The 21,358-nt window shown below is 45.7% G+C and overlaps 5 protein-coding genes across 5 annotated transcripts, besides 13 other annotated features; 2 read left to right on the top strand and 3 right to left on the bottom strand.

Annotated features, from left to right (window-relative positions):
- Positions 1-119: 119 nt before the first annotated feature.
- Positions 120-182: a tandem repeat.
- A 1,071-nt stretch (positions 183-1,253) lies between these two features.
- EKO05_0006695 (Lactate 2-monooxygenase) lies at positions 1,254-2,639 on the bottom strand (the record flags this gene model as incomplete). The annotated part of the gene is made up of 2 exons (XM_038940248.1): positions 1,254-1,664; positions 1,716-2,639. The coding sequence occupies 2 exons, from the start codon at positions 2,637-2,639 to the stop codon at positions 1,254-1,256; spliced, it is 1,335 nt and encodes a 444-aa protein (XP_038798194.1).
- A 578-nt stretch (positions 2,640-3,217) lies between these two features.
- EKO05_0006694 (Acid phosphatase) lies at positions 3,218-4,827 on the top strand (the record flags this gene model as incomplete). The annotated part of the gene is made up of 2 exons (XM_059636852.1): positions 3,218-4,383; positions 4,431-4,827. 2 exons carry the CDS (start codon positions 3,218-3,220, stop codon positions 4,825-4,827), a joined length of 1,563 nt encoding a protein of 520 aa, XP_059492835.1.
- Positions 4,828-5,021: 194 nt separating this feature from the next.
- Positions 5,022-5,753, bottom strand: EKO05_0006693 (ADP-ribose diphosphatase; the record flags this gene model as incomplete). Its single annotated transcript, XM_038946188.2, has 1 exon — positions 5,022-5,753. The coding sequence occupies one exon, from the start codon at positions 5,751-5,753 to the stop codon at positions 5,022-5,024; it is 732 nt and encodes a 243-aa protein (XP_038798192.2).
- A 524-nt stretch (positions 5,754-6,277) lies between these two features.
- Positions 6,278-6,305: a tandem repeat.
- Positions 6,306-6,895: 590 nt separating this feature from the next.
- Positions 6,896-8,881, bottom strand: EKO05_0006692 (uncharacterized protein; the record flags this gene model as incomplete). The annotated part of the gene is made up of 3 exons (XM_059636851.1): positions 6,896-7,970; positions 8,019-8,404; positions 8,480-8,881. 3 exons carry the CDS (start codon positions 8,879-8,881, stop codon positions 6,896-6,898), a joined length of 1,863 nt encoding a protein of 620 aa, XP_059492834.1.
- Positions 8,882-9,266: 385 nt separating this feature from the next.
- EKO05_0006691 (uncharacterized protein) lies at positions 9,267-12,454 on the top strand (the record flags this gene model as incomplete). Its single annotated transcript, XM_038940540.1, has 3 exons — positions 9,267-9,624; positions 9,672-10,386; positions 10,435-12,454. The coding sequence occupies 3 exons, from the start codon at positions 9,267-9,269 to the stop codon at positions 12,452-12,454; spliced, it is 3,093 nt and encodes a 1,030-aa protein (XP_038798190.1).
- A 44-nt stretch (positions 12,455-12,498) lies between these two features.
- Positions 12,499-16,686: a mobile genetic element.
- Positions 14,901-15,016: a mobile genetic element.
- Positions 16,598-16,695: a tandem repeat.
- Positions 16,687-18,561: a mobile genetic element.
- Positions 17,140-17,171: a tandem repeat.
- Positions 18,552-20,095: a mobile genetic element.
- Positions 20,077-20,167: a dispersed repeat.
- Positions 20,094-21,358: part of a mobile genetic element that runs on past the window's edge.
- Positions 20,956-21,167: a mobile genetic element.
- Positions 20,959-21,167: a mobile genetic element.
- Positions 20,965-21,161: a mobile genetic element.

Raw genomic sequence — 21,358 nt, 5'->3', positions numbered from 1 at the left:
TGAGACGGCCCCCCAAGCAGAGTTGCAGCGGCTCTGCTGCCAGACATTGAGGCAGACGGCGGCGGAGGATGCTTCGGTCGGCGTCACACGTCAGCGCAGAGGGCAAGGCGCGATGATGGGGTACAAGAGATACAAGAGATACAAGAGGTACAAAAGGTACAAAAGGTACAAGAGGTACAAGACACGGCTGCCACGACGTCCGCCTTACCTGCTCGCTTGCATCGCGGGGGGTCCAGTCCAGTCCCGCTCCAGCGCTAGCCTCATCGACGCCCCCCCCACGCCCCCACTGCAATTCTGGCGACTCGTTCGTCCCCCCCCCAACGCCCGCCCTCGCGCACTCGGTGATTTGCATGCCCGCACCCACCGACGAGCCCGGCACTCCATGTCGTGCATGATCCTGCATCGATCGACACTCGGCCCTGCGCTTTCGCGAGAGAAGCGTCCCAGCCTGGAAATCAGAGTTCCCAACCCAACCGCCTGCCCTGCACGAGGTCCCCACCCTTCCCACCGTTCCCCCACTGTTCACTTGCTCTCCACCCCAAAACTCTCTCTCCCTGAACACCCCTGCCTCCCAGCGCATGAAGCCACCACCCACGCGCCACCAGGACGCAGTCGCTTGCCTCGATGCACTCGAACCGCAGCAGCAGTTCCACAACCGCGTACATCGCTGCGTTGTGCAACATCGGTCCGCCTAGGTAACAGCCAACACACACCCCTTAGCCATGCCGCCTGTTCTATGCGGGAGGAAGTGTACCTGGTAGATAGCGGACTCTTCGTGCCGCGGACTCTGGTGGAGTTGCATTTTACTATTTTTTTTTTGTTCGTTCTTCTTTGGTTACTTCTTTCTTCTTTGGTTACTTCTTTCTTCTTTAGTTACTTCTTTCTTCTTTAGTTACTTCTTTCTTCTTTGGTTACTTCTTTCTTCTTTGGTTATTTCTTTCTTCTTTGGTTATTTCGATCTTCTTTTGGTCCTTCCTTCTTCTTTTGGTTACTTCTTTCTTCTTTAGTTATTCTTCTCTTCTTTTGGTTATTTCCTTCTTCTTGGTTGTTTCTTTCTTCTTCTCGGTCATTTCCTTTTCTCCTTTTTCAGCCAAGCAGTTCAGTTGATGAGAGAAAGAAGGACTCTGCATGTTGAACTCCTCGGCTGACAACTCTTTCGCTACATGCACTGTCAATGCCCAGGATGAGTACAAGCCAACCCCAAAGAGACCCAATCATTCACCGTGACGAACAAACAGGACAGCAGTACACGTTCACAGCTTCGCGGGCTGCTGAATCACCCTCAAATCCTCCCTGCTGACCTCCCCAATGCTCTTTCGCCCCAGATTAGCAAGACTCGAGTCGGTGTCGGCAAGCAGGCAGTTCAGCACGTGCCGGACGCCCTCTTCACCTCCCATGGCGAGTCCGTACACATACGGCCTGCCGACGAGCACCGCCTTTGCGCCCAGTGCAATCGCCTTGAGCACGTCGGAGCCAGTCCTGATGCCGCTGTCGAACAGCACAGTCAGGCCCGACGCCTGGACCTGCTCGTCGGCGCCCATCTCCGCAAGTGCGTCGAGGCTGGCGATGGCGCCGTCGAGCTGACGCCCGCCGTGGTTGGACACGATGATGCCGTCCATGCCGTGCGAGATGGCGCGGTGTGCGTCTTCTACCGTTTGAATGCCCTGATCATGTAAACAGCAGATTCACCGCGAGGTGCTCGAGTTCAAACAAACCTTCAACACAATCGGCCCGCTCCACAGCCGCCTCAGCGTCTGCAAATCATCCCAGTCACGGTAGTTTCCACTCGCAACAATACTGGTGAAGAACAGCGCCTTCGGTATGATGCTCGCATGAGACAGCACTCTCGCCGCGCCGTACATACTACCAGGCCGCCTGAGCACCTGCCACAATTCCTGCATCTTCTGCACTCCGGTCCGCGTATCCTCCGCTTGCATCTTGGCGTACATGCGCTGGAAGACGGGGTCGCTGAACCCGATCTGACAGCCCTGGCCCCAGATGAAAGGGAGATACGACTCATCGAGATCGCTGGGTCGCCAGCCAATCTGGAATGTGTCGAGCGTTACAACCAGCACGCTGAACCCGTTCGCTTTTGCGCGACAGAGCAGCGACGCTGTGAATTCTTCGGCCTGCGGCTTCGGCCAGTAGAGCTGGAACCAGCGATCGCCGTCTCCGTTCGCTTTGGCCACCTGTTCGATGCTGCGTGTTGCGGCCGTCGAGAGAATCATGGGCACCTTCGCTGCTCTGGCCGCTCGTGCTGTTGCCTCCTCGCCGTCTTGATGGACTATCTCTTGCACGCCGATGGGAGCGATCAGCAATGGGCTCTTGTAAGTCTTCCCAAACAGCTCCGTGGATAGGTTGCGCACCGTTGCTTGCACGAGCATGCTGGGTCGCAGGCGGTAACGCTCAAACGCCGAGCGGTTAGCTGCATGGGTGCTCTCGCTGCTGGCCGCACCGAAGACGTAGAGGAAATTAGACAAGGGAATGGCATTGCGCGCCGCTGCCTCCCACTCGTGGGGCTTAGTCGAGTACTTGGGCTTTCGTAGACTGGCGTAGATCTCACGCTGGAACTGCACGTACGATTCCGGGTCAGGCTCGTAGTATTGCGTTGTCGTACCGCTGGAGCTGTCGTCGGCCATGGTATCTGCTTGATGCTACAACTATGCGGAGATCTGTAGATGATTGGGATACTTTTGTCGTCTCAATGCTATCTCTTCGAGTGCTGTCAGCACTAGTCCGCTGAGCGCTAGCGATGCTATTGGTGGTGGGGTGCTTAATCTCTCGTAGACTGTTACAAGAACCTTTGACAGACACAAACTTGCACGATCCCAGGCTTCTACCGTCGTGGTGTTGGGCTGTGGATCATGTCGAGCAAAAGGCGGAGGTGGAGACTTGCCGAGGCATTTTTCGGGATCGATCGTTCCGCACGACGCGAACCACATGCACGGTACGGTCGAAACCCTGAACAGCAACGTCATCTCACCTATCGGTAGCACTGACAGCGATTCCTGTTCGCGTGTAGAGGTTCAACGCGTGTTGTATCGCTGGAAGTTGTTCTCGACATCTTCGACATGGCTTCTCGTAAAGCAGGAGCGTTCGGAGTGACGGGCTTCACCGCCTTCTCGTTTCGCCCTCAAACGACGCTCAACAACGTCCATCAAAACACGCCATTGTCCTCCACAGACACCGCCGTCTACAAATCCGCACTGCGACAAGGATGCACGCAGCTTACACAAAGCCACTGCTTCTTTTCAGCGCTGTAGTGGCCCTACTGTCGCTCTATTGGGGCCATGTCTCGAAATGCTCCACGAGCCCAATTCGTCCTTATCAAAACAGGCGCCCTGGCCACACGGAGTATTGTGAGTACGAGTGCGCAGGCAAGCCTCATCACTCGAGTTGGAGTAGCTGGTGGCACCCGCAACGCAACGACGGTAATGTCCTCGAGCGCGAGCAGGGTGCTGGCACCACGACAAAAGACTGGAACATACTATACCACCTCGGCGGTAACGGTCCTTGGGTAGAAAAGGTCATTGATGTCGTTGAAAGCGGGATTGCTGTACCTGACGGTTGCGAGGTAGAGCAGGTGCACATGATGGCTCGACACGCTGAGCGCTATCCTACCAAGACCGCTGGCGGTAACCAAAAAGCGGTTGTCGAGAAGATGAAGAAGAGTGGGATTCGCTTCACTGGTAGTCTGGCTTTTTTCAACGACTGGGAAATCTTCTGGTCTGATGACGCGCACCTCGAGCAACTGACCAGCACTGGGCCGTTCAGTGGCCGCCTCGGCTCCTTCACCACTGGAGTTCGACTGCGGACCAGGTACCACCATCTCGTCGAACAAGCCCTTGCCCGCAACGCGACCACCTACTGGGCCAGCGGTTCGAAGCGAGTGATAGAGACAGCCCGGCACTTTGCACTCGGTTTCTTCGGTCTGGACACGGCCACTAACCTGCGAGTCATCTCCGAGAAGAAACATCGAGGCGCAGATACGCTCACACCAGGCCGAACCTGTCCTTCTAACCAAATCGACAGCCAAGAAGGCAAAGCAAAAGGCTACCGACTCATGGGCGAGTACAGAAACACCTATCTGCCACCGATCGCCGAGCGTCTGGCAGCGCAAACAGGTCTGTCCTTCACCTCCCAGGACATCTTCTCCATGCAAGAGATGTGCGGCTTCGAGACTACTGTGCGCGGGAAGAGCGCGTGGTGCGATGTCTTCACGCAGGACGAATTCCTCGCGTTCGAGTACGCCCGCGACATCCTACATTACTACCGTGCAGGGCCTGGACAGAAGTACGCAGCAGCCATGGGCTGGCTGTGGCTCAACGCGACGACAAATCTGTTGCTCGAGGGACCCAACGCGGGGCCGGTATTCTTCAGCTTGTGAGCACCATCACTTCATAGCGATGTTTGGCAGCTAATGATAACAGTGTGCACGACGGTGACATCGCACCAATGATCACCGCACTCGACATCATAAATGACAGTAAACACCTGCCCACATCACACATCCAGCACACCCGCAAGTGGCGCAAGTCGCAAGTCTCGCCCATGGGCGGGCGCATCATTTTCGAGCTGCTGTCCTGCAAGGCCGACGACAGCGGCACCGAAGAGCAAAGTAGCAGCCGGGTGGAGAAGTTCGTGAGGCTCAATATCAACGACGGCATCACGGCACTGCCTGACTGCCAGAGTGGACCGGGCAAGAGCTGTCCGTTGGAGGCGTTTGCGGCTCGGACGAAGAGGAAGGGTGAGGCTGCTGGAGGTTTCAAGGAGCTTTGTGGGTTGGAGGATGGAGCGGCGGAGAGGATTACATTTCTGCATCAGTAGGACACAGCAGGTGTGGGTCAGGGTCGGGAATTGGCGTCGAAGCTGGAAGGCTTTGTGGTCAAATCAACATTAAATCGTTGGGCTCATCCGTCGCGGCAGAAAATAGGCCCATAAAACGTGGCTAAGAGTGCAGGTAAATGTGCGTACAAATACTACCTTTTTGGCTGCGAAAGCATTACATCATCGTGTACGGCCTACAGCATCGTCTTCGCAAAGTGCATGCCTGCGGCCCAATGCCACAGCCTGGCATCCACCGTCTTACCCTCCTTGTCATACTGCACAAGCCTCTCATACAGCTCGTCGAGCGGGACGACCACCCTCTCAATAAACTCTCCATCGTCCAGCGCCTGCTCGGGCTCCGCATCCCCCTCTTTCAAATCGACCTCCACAGTCGCCAACTGCATATTCGCACTGCTCAAGCCGGGATCACTAACAATCGTGGGACTGATAAACGTAAGCTTCCCTTTATACCCCGTCTCCTCGTGCAGTTCCCGCACGCTCGCCTCGCTCGGCGACTCCTTCTCGTCCACCAAGCCCGCGGGCAGCTCGACACACACCGCGTCCACGGGCGGGCGGTACTGCAGGATGATGATTGTGCTGGGCCTGCGGCTCGGGTGGCGGATGACGGCCGTGACGGCGACGGCGTCGACGCCAGCGGTGCCGCGCGTCTTGCGGTTCGCGGCTTCCCAGACGCGCCGCCGCCCCGTTTGATCGCTCCAGGTGATCTTCTGGAACTCGATCCATTTCGCTTCCGCCGCGGGGAGGGCTTCGGTCTTGGTGATCTTGGGCGCGGACGGCATATTTTGGGCTGCGGGTGGGCGGGGCGAGGGGGTGAAGGCGCGGGCCGGGTTTCGACCAAGGGGTGGGGTGGTCGTGGGGATGGTCAATGGCCGGCGGATCGCGCAGTGCAGTGTCCGCGTGTACATTCGCGTCCTGGGGGAGTGGGTGGTGCAGATGGTGCGTTGTAGCTGACGTCGTTGATGTGGTGGAGAGCTCTGGCCAATGAGATCATGGGATACCCCACACACCGTCATTGGGCGCGTCCTTCACAATGACACGAAGCTGTCTGACGATGAGATGGGCTCGTGCAGACCTTATTCTTTGTGGAATAATAAGAAGATGGAGGGAAACGTCGTATCTATCAAGTTCTATTGGGATAGAGGCTGTTCTGTTTTCTCACTCACGACACATTTCACTGGCGCTGCATTACCAAACGGCAAATCATGTGGCCTTGGAGACGTCTTGACCACCACCTAAATGCTTCTCCACTCGCACTATGCGGTTTAGTCTTCAACTCACTCTGTGCCATTGCAGTCTTCTGTCATCTTGCAGCTTCTTGGGTAACGACCTCAGCACAGCTCAAATATGCGTCACTTACGCTGTTTGCTTCGAGGAGCATGTGACCCACTTTTTGGATGGCGTGCTGTCTATATCAGACCTGTATTCACGGTCTTTCTTTCTTTCTTTCTTTCTTTCTTCTACTGCCCAAGCGAGCTGACAGCTTGTCGACTCTAACCGGTGCGATATGAATAGACCAACACCACTCACTCATACATTCATCATCAAGAAAACCATCAGTCTTGTCCACAGTGCATTTCCTTTGCTTCACCATGCCCAGTAAGTCTTCCCTTCTCTCGACTGTTTGTCTCCGACTGACCAGCGGTACTTTGCTGTGGGTTCGGTGGCCTGTATGGCTGTTCACTGCGCTCCTGGACCGTAGGGCAAGGACGTCGTGCATGGATGTGATTGGCCTCTGCAACCAGTCTGTGCGCAGATCAGGTTATTGCTGCGATTTGTGGGAGGTGGAAATGAGATACACTGATATTGAGAAGATGGTAGACGGACAGCGATAGAACGACCTCGGCTATAAGACCAAATGGCTACGATGGGTACTGGGCAAGTATCCTAGACTTCTGCACAGTGAGATACAAATCCGATTGTGTCCTCAACGATTATTGGTCGACAAGGCTTTGCCTTGTGTGAACGCTACTGATGAAAAAGATATCGATGTATAGAGTGCTCCGTGTCTGATGATGTGCTGTCTGTGACGGAAATAACGCCTCGAGATTCAACAATCAATAAGTAAATTTTCCAGCCCGCACACAACATCGTTATACACAGCCGTCTGTAGCCTCTTGCTCTCGAGCTTCGTGCCAAATCCAAAGTTGCACTGCAAGCATTTCTCTGCGATCTTCTGATACGCCGGGCCGAGACTCGACGGCCTTGATGAAGCGATCCGGCGGGCAGCATAGATCTGATTGTTGTGGTCGCCGGGCTTCATCTGGTCCTCGATAGGCTTCCAGTACGCAATCTCGAGAAGGGCGACACCAAGGAAGAAAAGCGTGACGTTGTTGATACCATACTGCACCTTTTCGCTGATGATTTTTGCAGGGCCTTGGATGCCTTCCATGTTGGCGGCGATTGGCGTTGGTCTTTGCGGCGCAGGTATCTGCGAGCTGAGATGCAGCGAGTTGAAAGCGGTCTCGTCGAAAGCACCCTTGGAACCAAAGTAGTTGAGGTCTCCAAGTCTCCAACGCTCATTCAGCCATGGAGTATCGTTGTACTGGAGCATCGCTAATGCGGTCTTGTGGGCGAGCTTCAACTGGTCTTCCGTCTCCATAGTGTCGTCTGCCTCCTTTCGCATCATATCGAACAGAGAATAGATGGTTGAGACCGTAGCGTCCGCTGGAGCGGTGATACCCGTATTCCCGGCCCGTCGTAAGTAAAACCTGTGTTTATAGATTTGGGGAGTCTCCAGGTACCCCACGCAGTGTCCCACAACCGCGGTGTTTGAAGAATTCGTAGTCTGCCTTAAGTAGTGACATATATCTTTCTGCAAGCAGAGATTTGCCTCGACAGGAGCCACTGACAGAGAGTCTACAGCTACACTCGGATGAGGATCCAGACCTATCGTGGCATCTGCAAAATGCACTTTTTTCGTTTTTTTTCGACAACGTGGCTGCTGGGAGGGATCATGTGGGTGCTTGTTCTTTGGAATGGACAGCCCGCATTCGAGTCTGAGCTCAGCAGGTATGGAAGACTGCAGATTAAACAGCTCCGTTGCTGCCATTCTTTGCGCAATTTGCTGCCCAGACATACTCATTGATTGCACGTAGAGCCATAGTGGAGGTTCTGACGACAGTCTGTTTATACATCAGCCAGGTGTTGACGTGGGGCTTTCACACACCTACGGGTTTCTCTCATTATCGGAGGGCTCTTGGCAGGAGATTGCAAGATCGAGTTGAACCTCAGCATTTGCTTCAGCGGCCACACACAGCTTGGCATAGTGGCCCCTATGCGCGGCATCATCGCAGCACCAGGACCGGCAGAGAGCTTCATGAAGCTTCTGCGAAGCTTCTTGTATCTTGTCAAAGTGAACGGGCAGGACTTTATGTCTCACTACTGTCTCTGAGACCGATGTAGTTTGTTGGCGAAAGGCCTCGTGTTGATTTCGAAGCGCGCTCAGGTCGGCGTTCCTATCACGTAGCTTTGCCAGCCATAGTTCGTGCTTTGACTTGTCGAACGTGATTTTCACCGCTCCACGAAGGTGCTTGATCGTAGATCTGATGGTGTCTGTCTGCACAGCCTACAGATTAGAGTAGTGGTCGGGGTTGTAGGGGAGACCAGCGCTGAGCACAAGTGGTATACTGACCTGCACTTTGTCTGCAAGGAGAACGTTGTATTTCTCAACTTCAAGCTTCAGTTGTTCCACTATCCTGACTGTTTCTTCTATTGTGTCTTTGTATAACTCAAAGTCGTGTTGAAGAATCTCACATAGCCTATCATTGAGCTGCTTGCTGGCCCAACGGCTGTCGCTTGCATCTTCGATCATCTCGTTGACAATCTTTGCGTCTTCGACCAGGCGTAGCAGGAGACGTATTTCGTTACTGAAGATACCCTTCTGAGTCTTTAGCTGTACTGAAAAAGTCCTGACCTCTTTGGAATAATGGCGAAAAGTTTGGAACCCTTGATAAATCGTCGTGTATGACTTGACAGCTTCTACCAAGATTGGTAAGACGCCAATCACGAGGCTGGCTACCTCTATACCAGACATCTTTCAAAAGACGGACGGGAGTTAGGAACATCGTGCAGGCAATTTGGCAGCCTGATGATATATGAGCGTTTTCGTGAGTGCAGTGCCTTGCTCAGCCCCAACCGAGAACTCAGCCCCGCATCACCTTGTCATCAAGCACCTCCTGCACCTTCAGCCTGCCACCTCATAAATCACTGTCTTTCTTCACCTTCAAGCCCAAAAATTCGATATTCTCCTGTTACCACAATCTATTTCGTTCACTTCGAGCTCGCCTTCACGTCCCCGAGCGAGACATTCTCGTTTCATTGCGCACACGGCTAATACTTTGGCTGCCATCTTGGTTCAGCCTGGCGAAAGCGGTAACTACGATTTCAGAAGCACCACTAGTAACATATACTTTGTCATCATGGATAATCGTTCTTCTGGGACAAAGCCTCCACAATTCGATCTGTCAGGTACCACACAAATTCAGCGATGGCAGGAGACCACCGGGTACGAGCTCGAAAGTCATGATCTCGGCATTGTAGCGAGGGCTACCACCATTTGTCTGAGGTCGCTCGGCTTCATCGCGCAGCATGCACTTTCGAGCATGTGCTCAAAATCTCAACAAAGGCTGTTGAGACGACGTTACAAGATGTTAAAGCTATGGGCGAATGGATATGGCGCATTGGACAGCCGGCTTGATGCAACCCTTGATCGATCCGATGATCTTCGACAAACAATCATGTCTGTTCTCAGTCCTATGTGCGAAGTGCTCCTCAAGTGTACGTACTAGAGTGCTCAACTAGATAAGTAGGCTGACATAATGTAGGCTTGACCTCGCTCCCTGTACCACAAGCAGACCTTCCAAAGTTCAATGATCTATGTGCAAACGCGAAAGAAGTCTCTAGCCAGATGAAACTGCTGGTCGCTGATGCAGATGGTAGGGCGAGCAGCGACGAGAGCGATTCTGATCGTGGATGTGATACCGACCAAAGCACTGCACCATCCATTGAATTCAAGGAGAAGGTCAAAGAAATCACCATATACGTTCAGTGCTTAATCGATCTTGGAACTGCACTCCAATGCCCGGCCGTGGCAGACGAACATGACGACCATGCCACATTCCGCCTTCTAGAAGAACGTACCGCCAACGATTATCATGCTGGTCTCATATCGATCAAGTACCCTAGGGCTGACACTCTTTTAGTAGAGCAACTGGGGCAGATCAGTTGGGCAAGATTTCTTCGTATGCAGCATGAGCGTGAAAAAATCACCACTGAGCGTGATCAGCTGCAGGAACGACTCATTGCTGATGCTACCAAATCTCTCGTCTCAATCTCAGAATTCCAAGACTCAGGGCTGGGCACGTCACTTCCTACCACAACATCATCCTACGCAGAATCGACAGTTTCTTTTATGACTAGTATATCAGGGGGAGAGCGAGTGCGCATCCCACCCCTGCCAGCAGAAGGAAAGACAGGAGCGCCGTTTGACTGCACTGCCTGTGGCCGATCTGTTCGAGCGACCAACAACCTTGAGTGGAGGTAAGACTTATCCGTTCTTCATGCCTACCTTTTACTTACAGTGTCAAGGAAACACCTTTACACAGACCTACAACCTTATACATGCTTCTATACTGGCTGCCCATTCAACAAGACTCCCTTCGCAAGTCGTCAGTTGTGGAGCGATCACCTGGAACTTGGACATAAGCTCGGATCTGCCTGGGAAGCAGTGAAGTGCCCCCTTTGTCTACACTATACAGGAAACGGCAGAAGCACTGTACTCACGCACTTCGCTCGACATATGGAAGATATTGCTCTGATAGCCCTCCCACTCACGATCGATTCAGATGCTGATTCGGACTGTAGTATCGAATCAGAATTTCGAGCCCCAACCTTTCCAGAAAAAGGAACGGAATTTGATTGTGAACCGCCCCAGACATCACCGTCGGTTGCCAGTGCTTTTCCAAGTTGTCGTGTGAGACTTTTCGAACTGGAAAAAGGTGAATGGTTGTACCGAGGTACCGGTCAATTCGAAGGGGAAGGTTACCTCTTAGTTGTGAAGGAAGATAATTTTGAGGTGAGGTACCCGACGAAAGGCGACAGCTTTCTGAAGCAAAAAGATACTCTCATCATCTGGAAAAGTGCGGACCGCATCGATATGGCAATCAGTTTCCAAGAGCCTGACAATTGCACCAAGATCTGGAACTTCTTGGTCGAAACTACCATGGCTAGTAAAGTTGACGATATCACCGCATCCAAACCTAACGACAACGAAGACGCCAACGTCACTTCGTCGCAAGAGCAAAACATTTCGCCCGAAAAACACCGTGCTCGTTTTCGTGACCCCAATATCCAGGTCATTGGTCTTGTTCTGGCGTCTGGCAAGTTCAAGTGTTCTGCACCGAGTTGCAGCAAGTTAAGGTTCGGTCGTCATTTTGATTTCCAACGCCACCACAATCATGTTCACGTCGCCGAGGGCAGCAAGTTTCACCTAAGCATGACCAAAGATGAACCATCGGCAGCAACATTCGCTACCTCGGGTCGTGTCTACGATAGTGGCAATGATAGCGACAGTGAGGGTCGGATCACAGGCTGCATCCTAGCTTCCGGCAAGTTCAAGTGCAGTGAGAAAACTTGCAGCGATCTCTTCTTCGGCCGTCAAGCAGACTGGAAACGCCACCATATTACGGTACATGCATCGAAGGCAAAAGAATACTTCTGTTCACATCTCGGTTGCGGTCGCTCAAAGAAGCCTTCCGACAAATCCAAAGGACGAAGCTTTGGCAGTCGAAAGGACAAGATGGAAGAGCATATGCAGGTTGTTCACATGAATCGTTCTAGCCGCATCGAGTCATCCATAGGTGTAAGGGCACAAGGTCCGATGTCCGACTCCGACGACTGTTCAATCTACGAAATCACCAGAATAAGATCAACTTCTCCGCCGCAGCGCAGTTACCAGGATTATGACGAGAGTGTATCGGTACAGGTCGTTAGCAAAACACCCTATGTGCACCCCCAGCATCCGAAAATCATGTGTCAGCTCTGTAACGAACGGCCTGATGGCTACCGTGGAACCCACGAACTGGACCGTCACATCGCACGCGCGCACGCTGAAACCAGAAAAGGCTACATCTGCATTGCACCAGCGTTCCAGAAAAGCTTTCTTAATAATTGCGAACACTGCCGCAACAAAAAAGTATACGGCGCATACTACAATGCTGCTGCTCACTTACTTCGGACACACTTCCATCCACGCAAGCGAGGCCGGAAAGGTAAAAATGATGAAAAAAGAGGTGGTATAGGTGGAGGAGACCATCCGGCCATGGATTGGCTCAAACAGCACTGGATTCAAGAAATCGAAGTCCCGAATTTCCACACATCAACCTCGCCGGAAAGCGAGCACGACGACGCGTCCGGAGCCGAGTCTGCGCATCGGAAGCTCGATGTCGAGACCACTTACGCGGCATCTGCGAACGAGGGGCAGTTGACGCCGACTAAGACGGACCATAGGCTAGGGTCAGGCTCCAACTCGAACTTGTATGATATCTCTCCTGTTGCGTATCAGGCGATTAGCAACGTTCAGCCCGTTGCTCACGGCTCGAACTCCTAAGACCAAGGGAGAAGAGAAAATTTCAGAACAGTATGCCTCATGGGTTGATTTGATTTGATTTGTAAGTTTAACGTCCTGTGTGAGTCTAAGACTATATAAGACGAGAGCAGTTAAGCTACTCTAGTAATTTAAGGAGCGTGGTTGTAAAAGGTAGTAAATATAGGTTCAGAGTCCTGTAGTGAGAGCCTATGCTCTAGGGGGTTAACAGCATTTTTTAGGTGTCTGTTGTTTGTTGTAGGTACTACTTATAGGTGCCTATTCTAGTGTCTAAAATAAAAGCTAGAGTAGCTAGAATTCCCTTAGTTATGTGTAGTAGTAGTTGTATTAAGAGTTATTATCCTTATAGGTTATCCTATATTATTTTTCTTACTTATTTGTATTCTTTATAGCTAAGTAGGAGGTGTTAAGTTATTTGTGTGTAGCTGTAGATACATCTATTGCTATCTACCTTCTATAGGTTGTAGAGGTATACTTTATTATATCTATATCCTAGTTTTAATTAGTAGTAGGCACTTGCTATCTCTTATTTAGTATTTTTAGGTAGTTTTATCCTATTTATTAGTCCTAGCTAGTATTTTGCTGTGTAGGTGTCTATTTTCCTAAGGATTACTTTAGCTTTATAGGTAACTAGTTTATAAACCTATTTGTCTATTATAATAGCTTTTACTTAAATTCTAGTTATAGCAATGCTTATAGCGTTAGAGGTAGGCCTCTTTTTTATTACTTCTTTTACTAGAGGGTCTGCTTTCTTGTTTCCTGCAATGTCTTAGTAGCTAGGGGTCTATTTAAGGCTTATTGTGGCTCCTTTATCTTTAATAGTTTTAGCTGCCTTTATACAGCGTATTTGCTAAGCCTGTATAGGCTTGTTTAAAGGAGTTTTTAGTCTTAGGATAGCTGCCTAGTTATCTGTAAAGACTTAGACGTCCTGTCCTATAGTAGCTATAGTAGCTACAATTTTAAAGCCTCTTATTATTCCTTCTAGTTCTCTGTTATATATAATTTAGCCTTTACTAATGTTATAGTTTATAGTGTAGATTTCCTTAGGCTCTTAGTTGTAGTTTAGGACTGTAATTCCTACTCCTATCCCTAGGCCTCCCTTTACAGAGGAAGCGTCTGTGTAGATAGCTAGTAAATTACTTCCTACTTTTTATAGCATCTATGTTTTATATGCTTTTGCTTTTTCTTCTTTTAGTAGTTTTAAGATTTCTGTTTAGTATGTAATAGCCTTATTCTAAGGGCAGAAGTAGAAATCTTTTAGTTTCTCTTCTCTTATACTAGGTATAGCTTTTTCTATAGATAGTGTAATTTGCATAAGCTATATAGGAGGTCCTATTCTTAGCCTAGTATAGTTAACCTCTCTTTACTCTATGCTAGAGTCTAGGTCTGTGTTTTATAGGGTAGATTTTAGCTATATTATAGTAGTGTAGATAGGGTAGTTCTTTAGGAGCTTCCTAGCTCTAAAGGTGTACTTTCTTATTACAGTGTTTAGCCTTATTATAGGAGGGGCTAGTGCTGCCTCTACCTCTTAGGGAATTATAGGTAAGGTTTAGAAGGTGCCTAAGATTTTCCTAAGTGCTAGGTTCTGTAGTCCTTATAGTTGTTTTACTATCCTAGCTTATTACTTCTAGAAGACCTAGCATCTATAGTCTGCTATACTAGTAACACAGGCTAGGTATATTTATTAGAGAGCAGTAGGTATAAGGCCTTTACTGCTGTTTACTAGTCTGTATATTCTGTAGAAAGTGTTTCTTACTTAGCTAATCCTTGTAGCAGTATGCTCCTTAAAGGAGAGCCTGTTGTTAAAGTAGATTCCTAGCTATTTAACAGTCTTTTTTAGTGTTATAGTAGACCTGTCTAGCAGGGTAAGAGTGTAGTTTTCTGCTTTTTAGCTTAAAGTAAAGTAGAAAAGTTTAGTTTTTAGCGCATTAAACTGTATTACATAGCTAGATCCTTTTGCAAATAGGCTAGCTATATCTCTTTCTAGTAGGCAGATGTTTTTCTTTAGGCTAGTAGATAATACTGTAATAGCTAGGTTGTCTAGGTAGGACAGTAAGTAGTTTATAATTAACTAGAATAGAGGTCTAATATATATTAGGAACAGGATAGGTAAGATAGGGCTTCCTTATAGGATTCTAGCGTTTATATTACTAAATTCTTCTATTTCTCTATTAAAGGACAGTTATAGTTAGCGTCTAGAGAGAAAGTATTAGATCTAGGCTATTAGGCTGTAGGGTAGCTTTAGTTGTTATAGGATAGTAAGTAGTTAGCCTAGTAAGACGTAGTTAAAGGCTCCTTTAATGTCTAGGAACACTATAGTTGTTGTACACTTTAGTTTCCTTTATTCTTATACTTAGTTTAGCAGTAGTATAGAGGTGTCTATAGCTAATTTTTATACTCTTCTACCTAGTTATAAAGGGTGTAGTAGGGTAGTTATTTTAGCTAGTATACTAAGCTGTTTAGTAATAAGTCTTTCTGTAACTTTACCTAGGCAGCTAAGGAGAGTAATTACCCTGTAGGCTTTAGGGGCTGCATAGTCTAGTTTGTTTAGCTTTTTAAGGATAACTCCTGTTACTCTTTTCTAGATTTAAGGGTAGTATCTATAGTTAAATAGTGTAGAAAACATATAGAAGAATATGTCTATTTCTGCTTTATATACTATAGTAATAATCTCCTAGTTTATTACATCTAGTCTTAGGGAGCTACTTTAGATTTGTAAGGAGCAGGCGTGTTCTAGCTCTTCTTTAGTAAGGGGTAGCTATTCCTAGCTACCTTCTTAGTAGGTCCTCTACTCTATAGGCTGAGAGGAAGGTAGTCTAGAGAAGAGAGTGTCTCTTAGTACTAAGCACTTGCCTTAAAAGGAGTTCTCTATTCCCCTAGGGCCTTATATAGCAGGTATGCTTTAGTTACCTACAGTTCTAGTATAAGATAATACCTTAAAGATTAATTTTATGTTCTCTTTTTCTAGGAATTAATTCTAGTAGTTGTATTTTACTACTTTTACTATTTATAGGTAGTTATTTCTAGTAATTAGGTAGTCCCTTTTCTATATATATGTGGTTATAGGGCTAGTAGCTAGTTCTCTCTATAGGAGGCGTTATTTGTTAAGCATGTTTATCCTTAGTAGTTTTAGGTCTAGGTCCTACTAAGGCTTGCTTCTTGCATTAGTAGAGCTTTGTAGGATTGTATTCTTAGCTGCATTTATTATTACTGTAGTAAGCTCCTTCCCTATTGCTTTAAGCTGCTTTTCTAGCTCTCTGTCCTCTTCTTAGAGAAGGAGTAGAGAGGTGCTAGTAGAGTGTCTAGGGCTTGTAGTATTCAGGGCAGGGCTTTTTCCTAATTCCTTTGCTAGCTCCTTCTAAAATAGGTTCTAGTCTGCCTTCTTAGTGTTAAACTAGGGAGTAGGGTTATTTAGGAGCTGTGTTCTAGGTGTAGTAATTATAAACAGGATACCTAGGTAGTCTAAGCCTATACCTACTAGGGTTTACTAGTCTTCTATCTAGTTTATAAGCCTGTGTGTAGCAAAGGTAAGGTCTAGAACACTTTCCCTGCTTATGTTTAGCCTGTAGAAGGTGCCTGTACTAGGGTTATTTAGTAGCTCTAGGTTTTACTCTTCTATCTAGGTAATAAAACTACTAGCTTTTAGTGTTATAGTAGTTATAGTAGGGTTCTACTAAGGGTAGTAGGTATTAAAGTCCCCTAGTAGGATTAAGTTAGGCAGAGTGCAGCTATTTAGAAGCTTTCTTTCTACTGTTATTATTCCTTATATGTTTGTTTAGTTGTATATATTATAGATTATAAGGTTTAACCTAGCCTACTAGACTATAATAGCTAGAAAGTCTAGGTTAGAGTTTAAATCTACTATTAGGGTAATTTGTACTAGTGTTAAACGTAGGATATAGGCTAGAACGCGTAGCCTTATGCTATAGTCCTGTAGTAAAGGTAGGATTTATGTAAAGGAGGGGTGGTTTACAGAGCGTGTGTCTAAGTAGTCTAAAGGTTGTTATTAAGTAGAGGTAAGCTACAGTTCTTGTACTAAGACAAGGTCTATAGCAAGTTCTACTGCAAGTTATAAGGCGCTTTCTGTAGCTTATACACTCTTATTTAGATTTACTTATAGAATCCTTAGGTTATCTAGCATTCTAGATATGTTTATATATTTATTATAGCCTTATAGGCTGTATATTAAATACTATCTACTATATATGCTTTTTTGTAGTTTATACACTTAGGTATAACGTATTTAACAGGTAAGTCGGCTACATAGGCGAGTCGGCCACTCTGCTAAGACCACACCAACATTCTACCTTATAACGCGATAACTTAACAACAATATAAACCTACGCCCTTAAAAGAGGCTGTAATACAGCTTGCGCTCTAGGCACTTAAATAAGACGCAAACCTTACTATATAACGCACTGCAGCTATATATAACGCGCCTTACAGCACACTACGCAATTAATACACAGGATAACCTACATAAGCTAATTATACGCTAAGTTAACAGAATATAGATTAGACTAAGGAGGATGTAATTACTAAGTACATTCTTAAGCTAGATGTATAAGGATTTGCCCCTTAGCTAGCTACTGTAGCTAATATAGCTAATTCTTTGCGTACTAAGCGCAATATAGGCTATATTAGCATAAACTAGCCTAATATATTTATTAAGCGCTGCTCTAACCTTAAAGTAAAGTTTAATTGTAAGTATAACTATAAGAGAGCCCTCTGTAAGGATCTAGAGATTATATAAGGCTGGTTTAGGCTTATAGTAAATGTTAAAGCTAAGTATAGCATCTAGAATAATAACACGTATAACTTTAATAAGACAGGCTTTATAATAGGCTAGATATCTACAGAAATAGTTATTACAGGTTTAGAGCGTTAAGGACAGCTAAAGGCAGTGCAGTAGGGTAATTAAGAGTAGACAACAGTTATATAGGGCATTAATGGCATAGGGTAGGCTATTCTACCCTTTATCATCTTTAAAGGCTACAACCACCTCTCTGCCTAGTACAAAGAGGACAACCTGCCCTACAACTAGGTTATTAGAGTCTCTAAGAACAGATAGACTACTAACAAGCTTAGTCTAGACTAGTTAAAGCACTTTAATGCCTATACAAAGACGCGCACTTAAGGAGTACACTAGCTACTCCTTATTAATAGCTACAAGAGCTATAACTCCCTTAACTTCTAACAATACTATAAGAAAGCAAAGATTATTACACTATGTATGCCTCTATACTTATCTTACCTCTTATAACTACTAGATGTAGGTTATTTTGCCCCTCTAAAGAAGGTATATATGCGCTAAGCTAAGAATCTTATATAAAACTACATTACTTATATTACTAAAACTAAGTTTCTACTATACTTTATAGACGCCTATAAGGAGACATTTACTTCTAGCAATATCTAAGGAGGCTTCTAAGGCGCTAGAATAGTCCCCTTTAACCTAGAACAGGTTATAATAGGTCTTAATGTCCGCCTACATACCCTACCACTACCTACTGTAGAAGATAAGCCCTGGCAGTCCTAAACCCTAAGCACTACCCTGCAATTAGGGTCGCAATTAACGCTAGTTTAAGAGAGGATTTAAAGGCATGCAAGCAGCTTACTAACTTTAATAGTTAAGGCCTTTAAAAAGCTTGCTAAAGGCGCAGCTATAGTAGCGCATAAGCTAGTGTTAGCTTAAAGGGAGATTACTAGGCTTTAAGCAGTAAATAAGGCTGCTATGCAACGTAAATTGCATAAAAGAAAGCAGTTACAGCAGGAGGGAGTCCTAACAGCTAAGGAAGGCCTTTAATTAACTACTCTAACTAAGTTTAGGGTGTGTAGAAATATTAAGAAGGTAAGGAAGCAAGTATGTGTTAAAGGAGGTAAGGTAACCTAAAGACGCTATAAAAAGTGCTATAATATAGGGCATAACTTGCATACGTGTAAAAAGCCTAAAGAAGGTGTTACTAAATAATATTATATACTGTACTACTATAAACAATGCTAATATAGGCTAATGCAAGCCATAATAGGGTAGAATGTTGGTGTGGTCTTGGTAGAGTGGCCAACTTACCTATGTAGCTAACTTACCTGTTAAATACGTTAGTATATACGTAGGCTTTGCTAGTAGTACTATATATATTACACTTATATAGTATTATAGGGTGTTTGTCTGCGTATATCTTATATATAGTGCTATTTAGACACCTATTCTCTATATGTCTAAATTACTAACATTTTTAGCATTATATAGTAGAAGGTATAGGAATAAACTTCTCTATTCTTATACTAGCTCTTAGTAGGTATAGTCTATTACGTATAGCTTATTATACTTCTTTTTCTGTTATAAACGCTATATAGACAGATCCTAGTTATTACTTTTATCTCCTTTTATAGCTTATTAGCTAGAATAGGTTTCCTACTATTATTAGGCCTTTATTAAAGGTAGTTATCTCTAACTTAAGCACCTCTAGGTCCTAGTTTGTTTCTAGAGACGTAGGGATGTTATATAGGATTACTTTATGCTATAGTTCTATTAGAAGGGCTTCCTTATAGGTAGTAACTAATTGCTAGATTACTTAGTTTTTAAGTAGGTATTTTATAGTAAAGGAGGGCGTTATAGTAAGAACAATATTATTCCTTCTACTTAGGCTAGTAGAAGTAATTATAGGGAGGCTTACTCCTTTATCTATAAAGGCCTTATTAAAAGTATTATACATCTCTAGAGGGGTAAAAGAAGGTAGTTCTTACTCTAGTGTAAGAACTAGTTAGCGTACACTTAAAGAGTTCTTTATAATAGTAGGTTACTTCTTCTTTATAACTGTTTACTAGTCTATATTCTTAGAGAGGTTAGCTAAAGCTGCAGATGCGTATAAAGTAGGCTAAGTAGAAGGTTAAATAGTAGGAGTCTTAGTAGTTAAGGTAGGTTTCTAAAGGAGTTTTGCTCTTATTTTAATTAATTTAGACACTGTTTTAAGGTTAGATACTTAGAAGGCTAGAATAGAGAGGCCTTATTTATTTATCCTGTTGTTTTCTATATAGTCTTAAAAGATTTCTAGGAGGTCTAAAAGGTTTAATTGTTCCTTGTTTAAGGTAGCTAGGGAAGAAGCCTAGATAACTATTGTCCTAGCAATAGATAGAGCTTCTTTTACTGTTTTAGTAATAGGAGCTTAGTTTATAGGCCTAGTAGCTATGTTAAATTAGAAAGGGGGAAGCCTAGGTGCTGTTAGAGTAGCAGGTCTACTAGCTAGTTATTTAGAGGGAGCAGAGGGTAGAAGTAATGTTATAGTCCTATTAAATATACTAGGTTAGTGTTTTTCTAGAGTAGATTATAGGTGTAGTATAGATAATAAGGGTATAGATAAAGGTCTTAGGATTAGTATAGGCTAGTACATCTCTCCTAGAGGGGTTAGGGAGCTAGGGGGGCTTATTTCTATTGTCCCTGTGTTTAAAGAGTAATCTCTATTAGGTAGTGGTTCCAGTTCTATAGTCCTAGGTCCTAGTCCTAGGTAGAGTTTTCCTTCTCTTTTTTAAGATAAAATAACTAAGAAATAACTAGAAGAGAGCTTGTTTTTGCACAGAAAGAGGTACCTAGTCTCTATCCGCTTTTTAGAGCTAAAAAACAAGGAAAAGGCAGTCTTAGCTTTAACGTACCCCACGGGCGAGCCGCTTAACAGGCGAGCCGCTCACTTTTGCCAAGCCCCCACCAAACTTCTCCTCCTACACCAATGTCTTCTTAACAACACTATTTAGACGCGTTAAAGGAAGCTTAGATACAGCTTGCGCTCTAGGCTCTTAAATAAGACGCAAATCTCTCTTAGCGACGCGCTGCAGCTATCTACAGGGTCCCTTAAAAGACACTAAGCAACTAACACACAGGACGACCTTTACGCGCAGATTCTATAGCTAACTTACAGAAGCTAGATAATAATAAGAAGAAGGTAATTATTAAGTATGTTCTTAAGCTAGATGTGTAAGGATTTTCCCCTTAGCTCTTAGATATAGCTACTATAGCTAATTCTTTGCGCACTAAGCGCAATCTAGGCCCTATTAGCGTAAACTGGCCTAGTATGTTTGTTAAGCAACACCTAGAGCTTAAAGTCAAGTTTAATCGCAAGTACAACTATAAGAGAGCCCTCTGTAAGGATTCTAAGGTTCTACAGGGCTAGTTTGGCCTAGTAGCTAATATTAAAGCTAAGTATAGCATCTAGGATAAAGACACGTACAACTTTAACAAGACAGGCTTTATAATAGGCCAGATCTCCCTAGGAGTAGTTGTTACAGCTTCAGAACGACAGGGTCAGCCAAAGGCTATCCAGCCAGGCAACCAAGAGTGGGCTACGGCTATAGTAAGCATTAATGCCAAAGGATAGGCTATTCCGGCCTTCCTTATCTTTAAAGCCTACTACTACCTCTCTGCCTGGTACAAAGAAGAGGATCTGCCTCACAACTAGGTTATTAGAGTCTCTAATAACGGCTGGACTACCAACAAGCTTGGTCTTAACTAGTTAAAGCACTTTAACAGGCATACAAAGAAGCGTACTATTAGCACCTACTATTTGCTTATTATTAATAGTTATAAGAGCCACAACTCTCTTAAATTCCAGCAATACTGCAAGGATAACAAGATTATTACTTTCTATTTGCCTCTTTACTTATTACACCTTACACAGCCCCTTAATGTAGGTTATTTTACTACTTTAAAGAAGGCATATAGGCGCTAAGCTAAAATACTTATATATAACTAGATTAACTATATTATAAAGACAGAGTTCCTGCTATGCTTTATACGCGCCTACAATACTGTAATTACTTCTAAGAACATCTAGGGAGGGTTCTAAGGTGCTAGATTAGTCCTATTTAACCTAGACTGGGTTATAATAGCCCTTAATGTGAAGTTGCGCACTCTAT

Source organism: Ascochyta rabiei, chromosome 10 (genome assembly GCF_004011695.2).
Source record: "Ascochyta rabiei chromosome 10, complete sequence".
NCBI classification, from domain to species: Eukaryota; Fungi; Ascomycota; class Dothideomycetes; order Pleosporales; family Didymellaceae; genus Ascochyta; species Ascochyta rabiei.
This window is presented reverse-complemented; position numbering and strand designations above follow the sequence as displayed.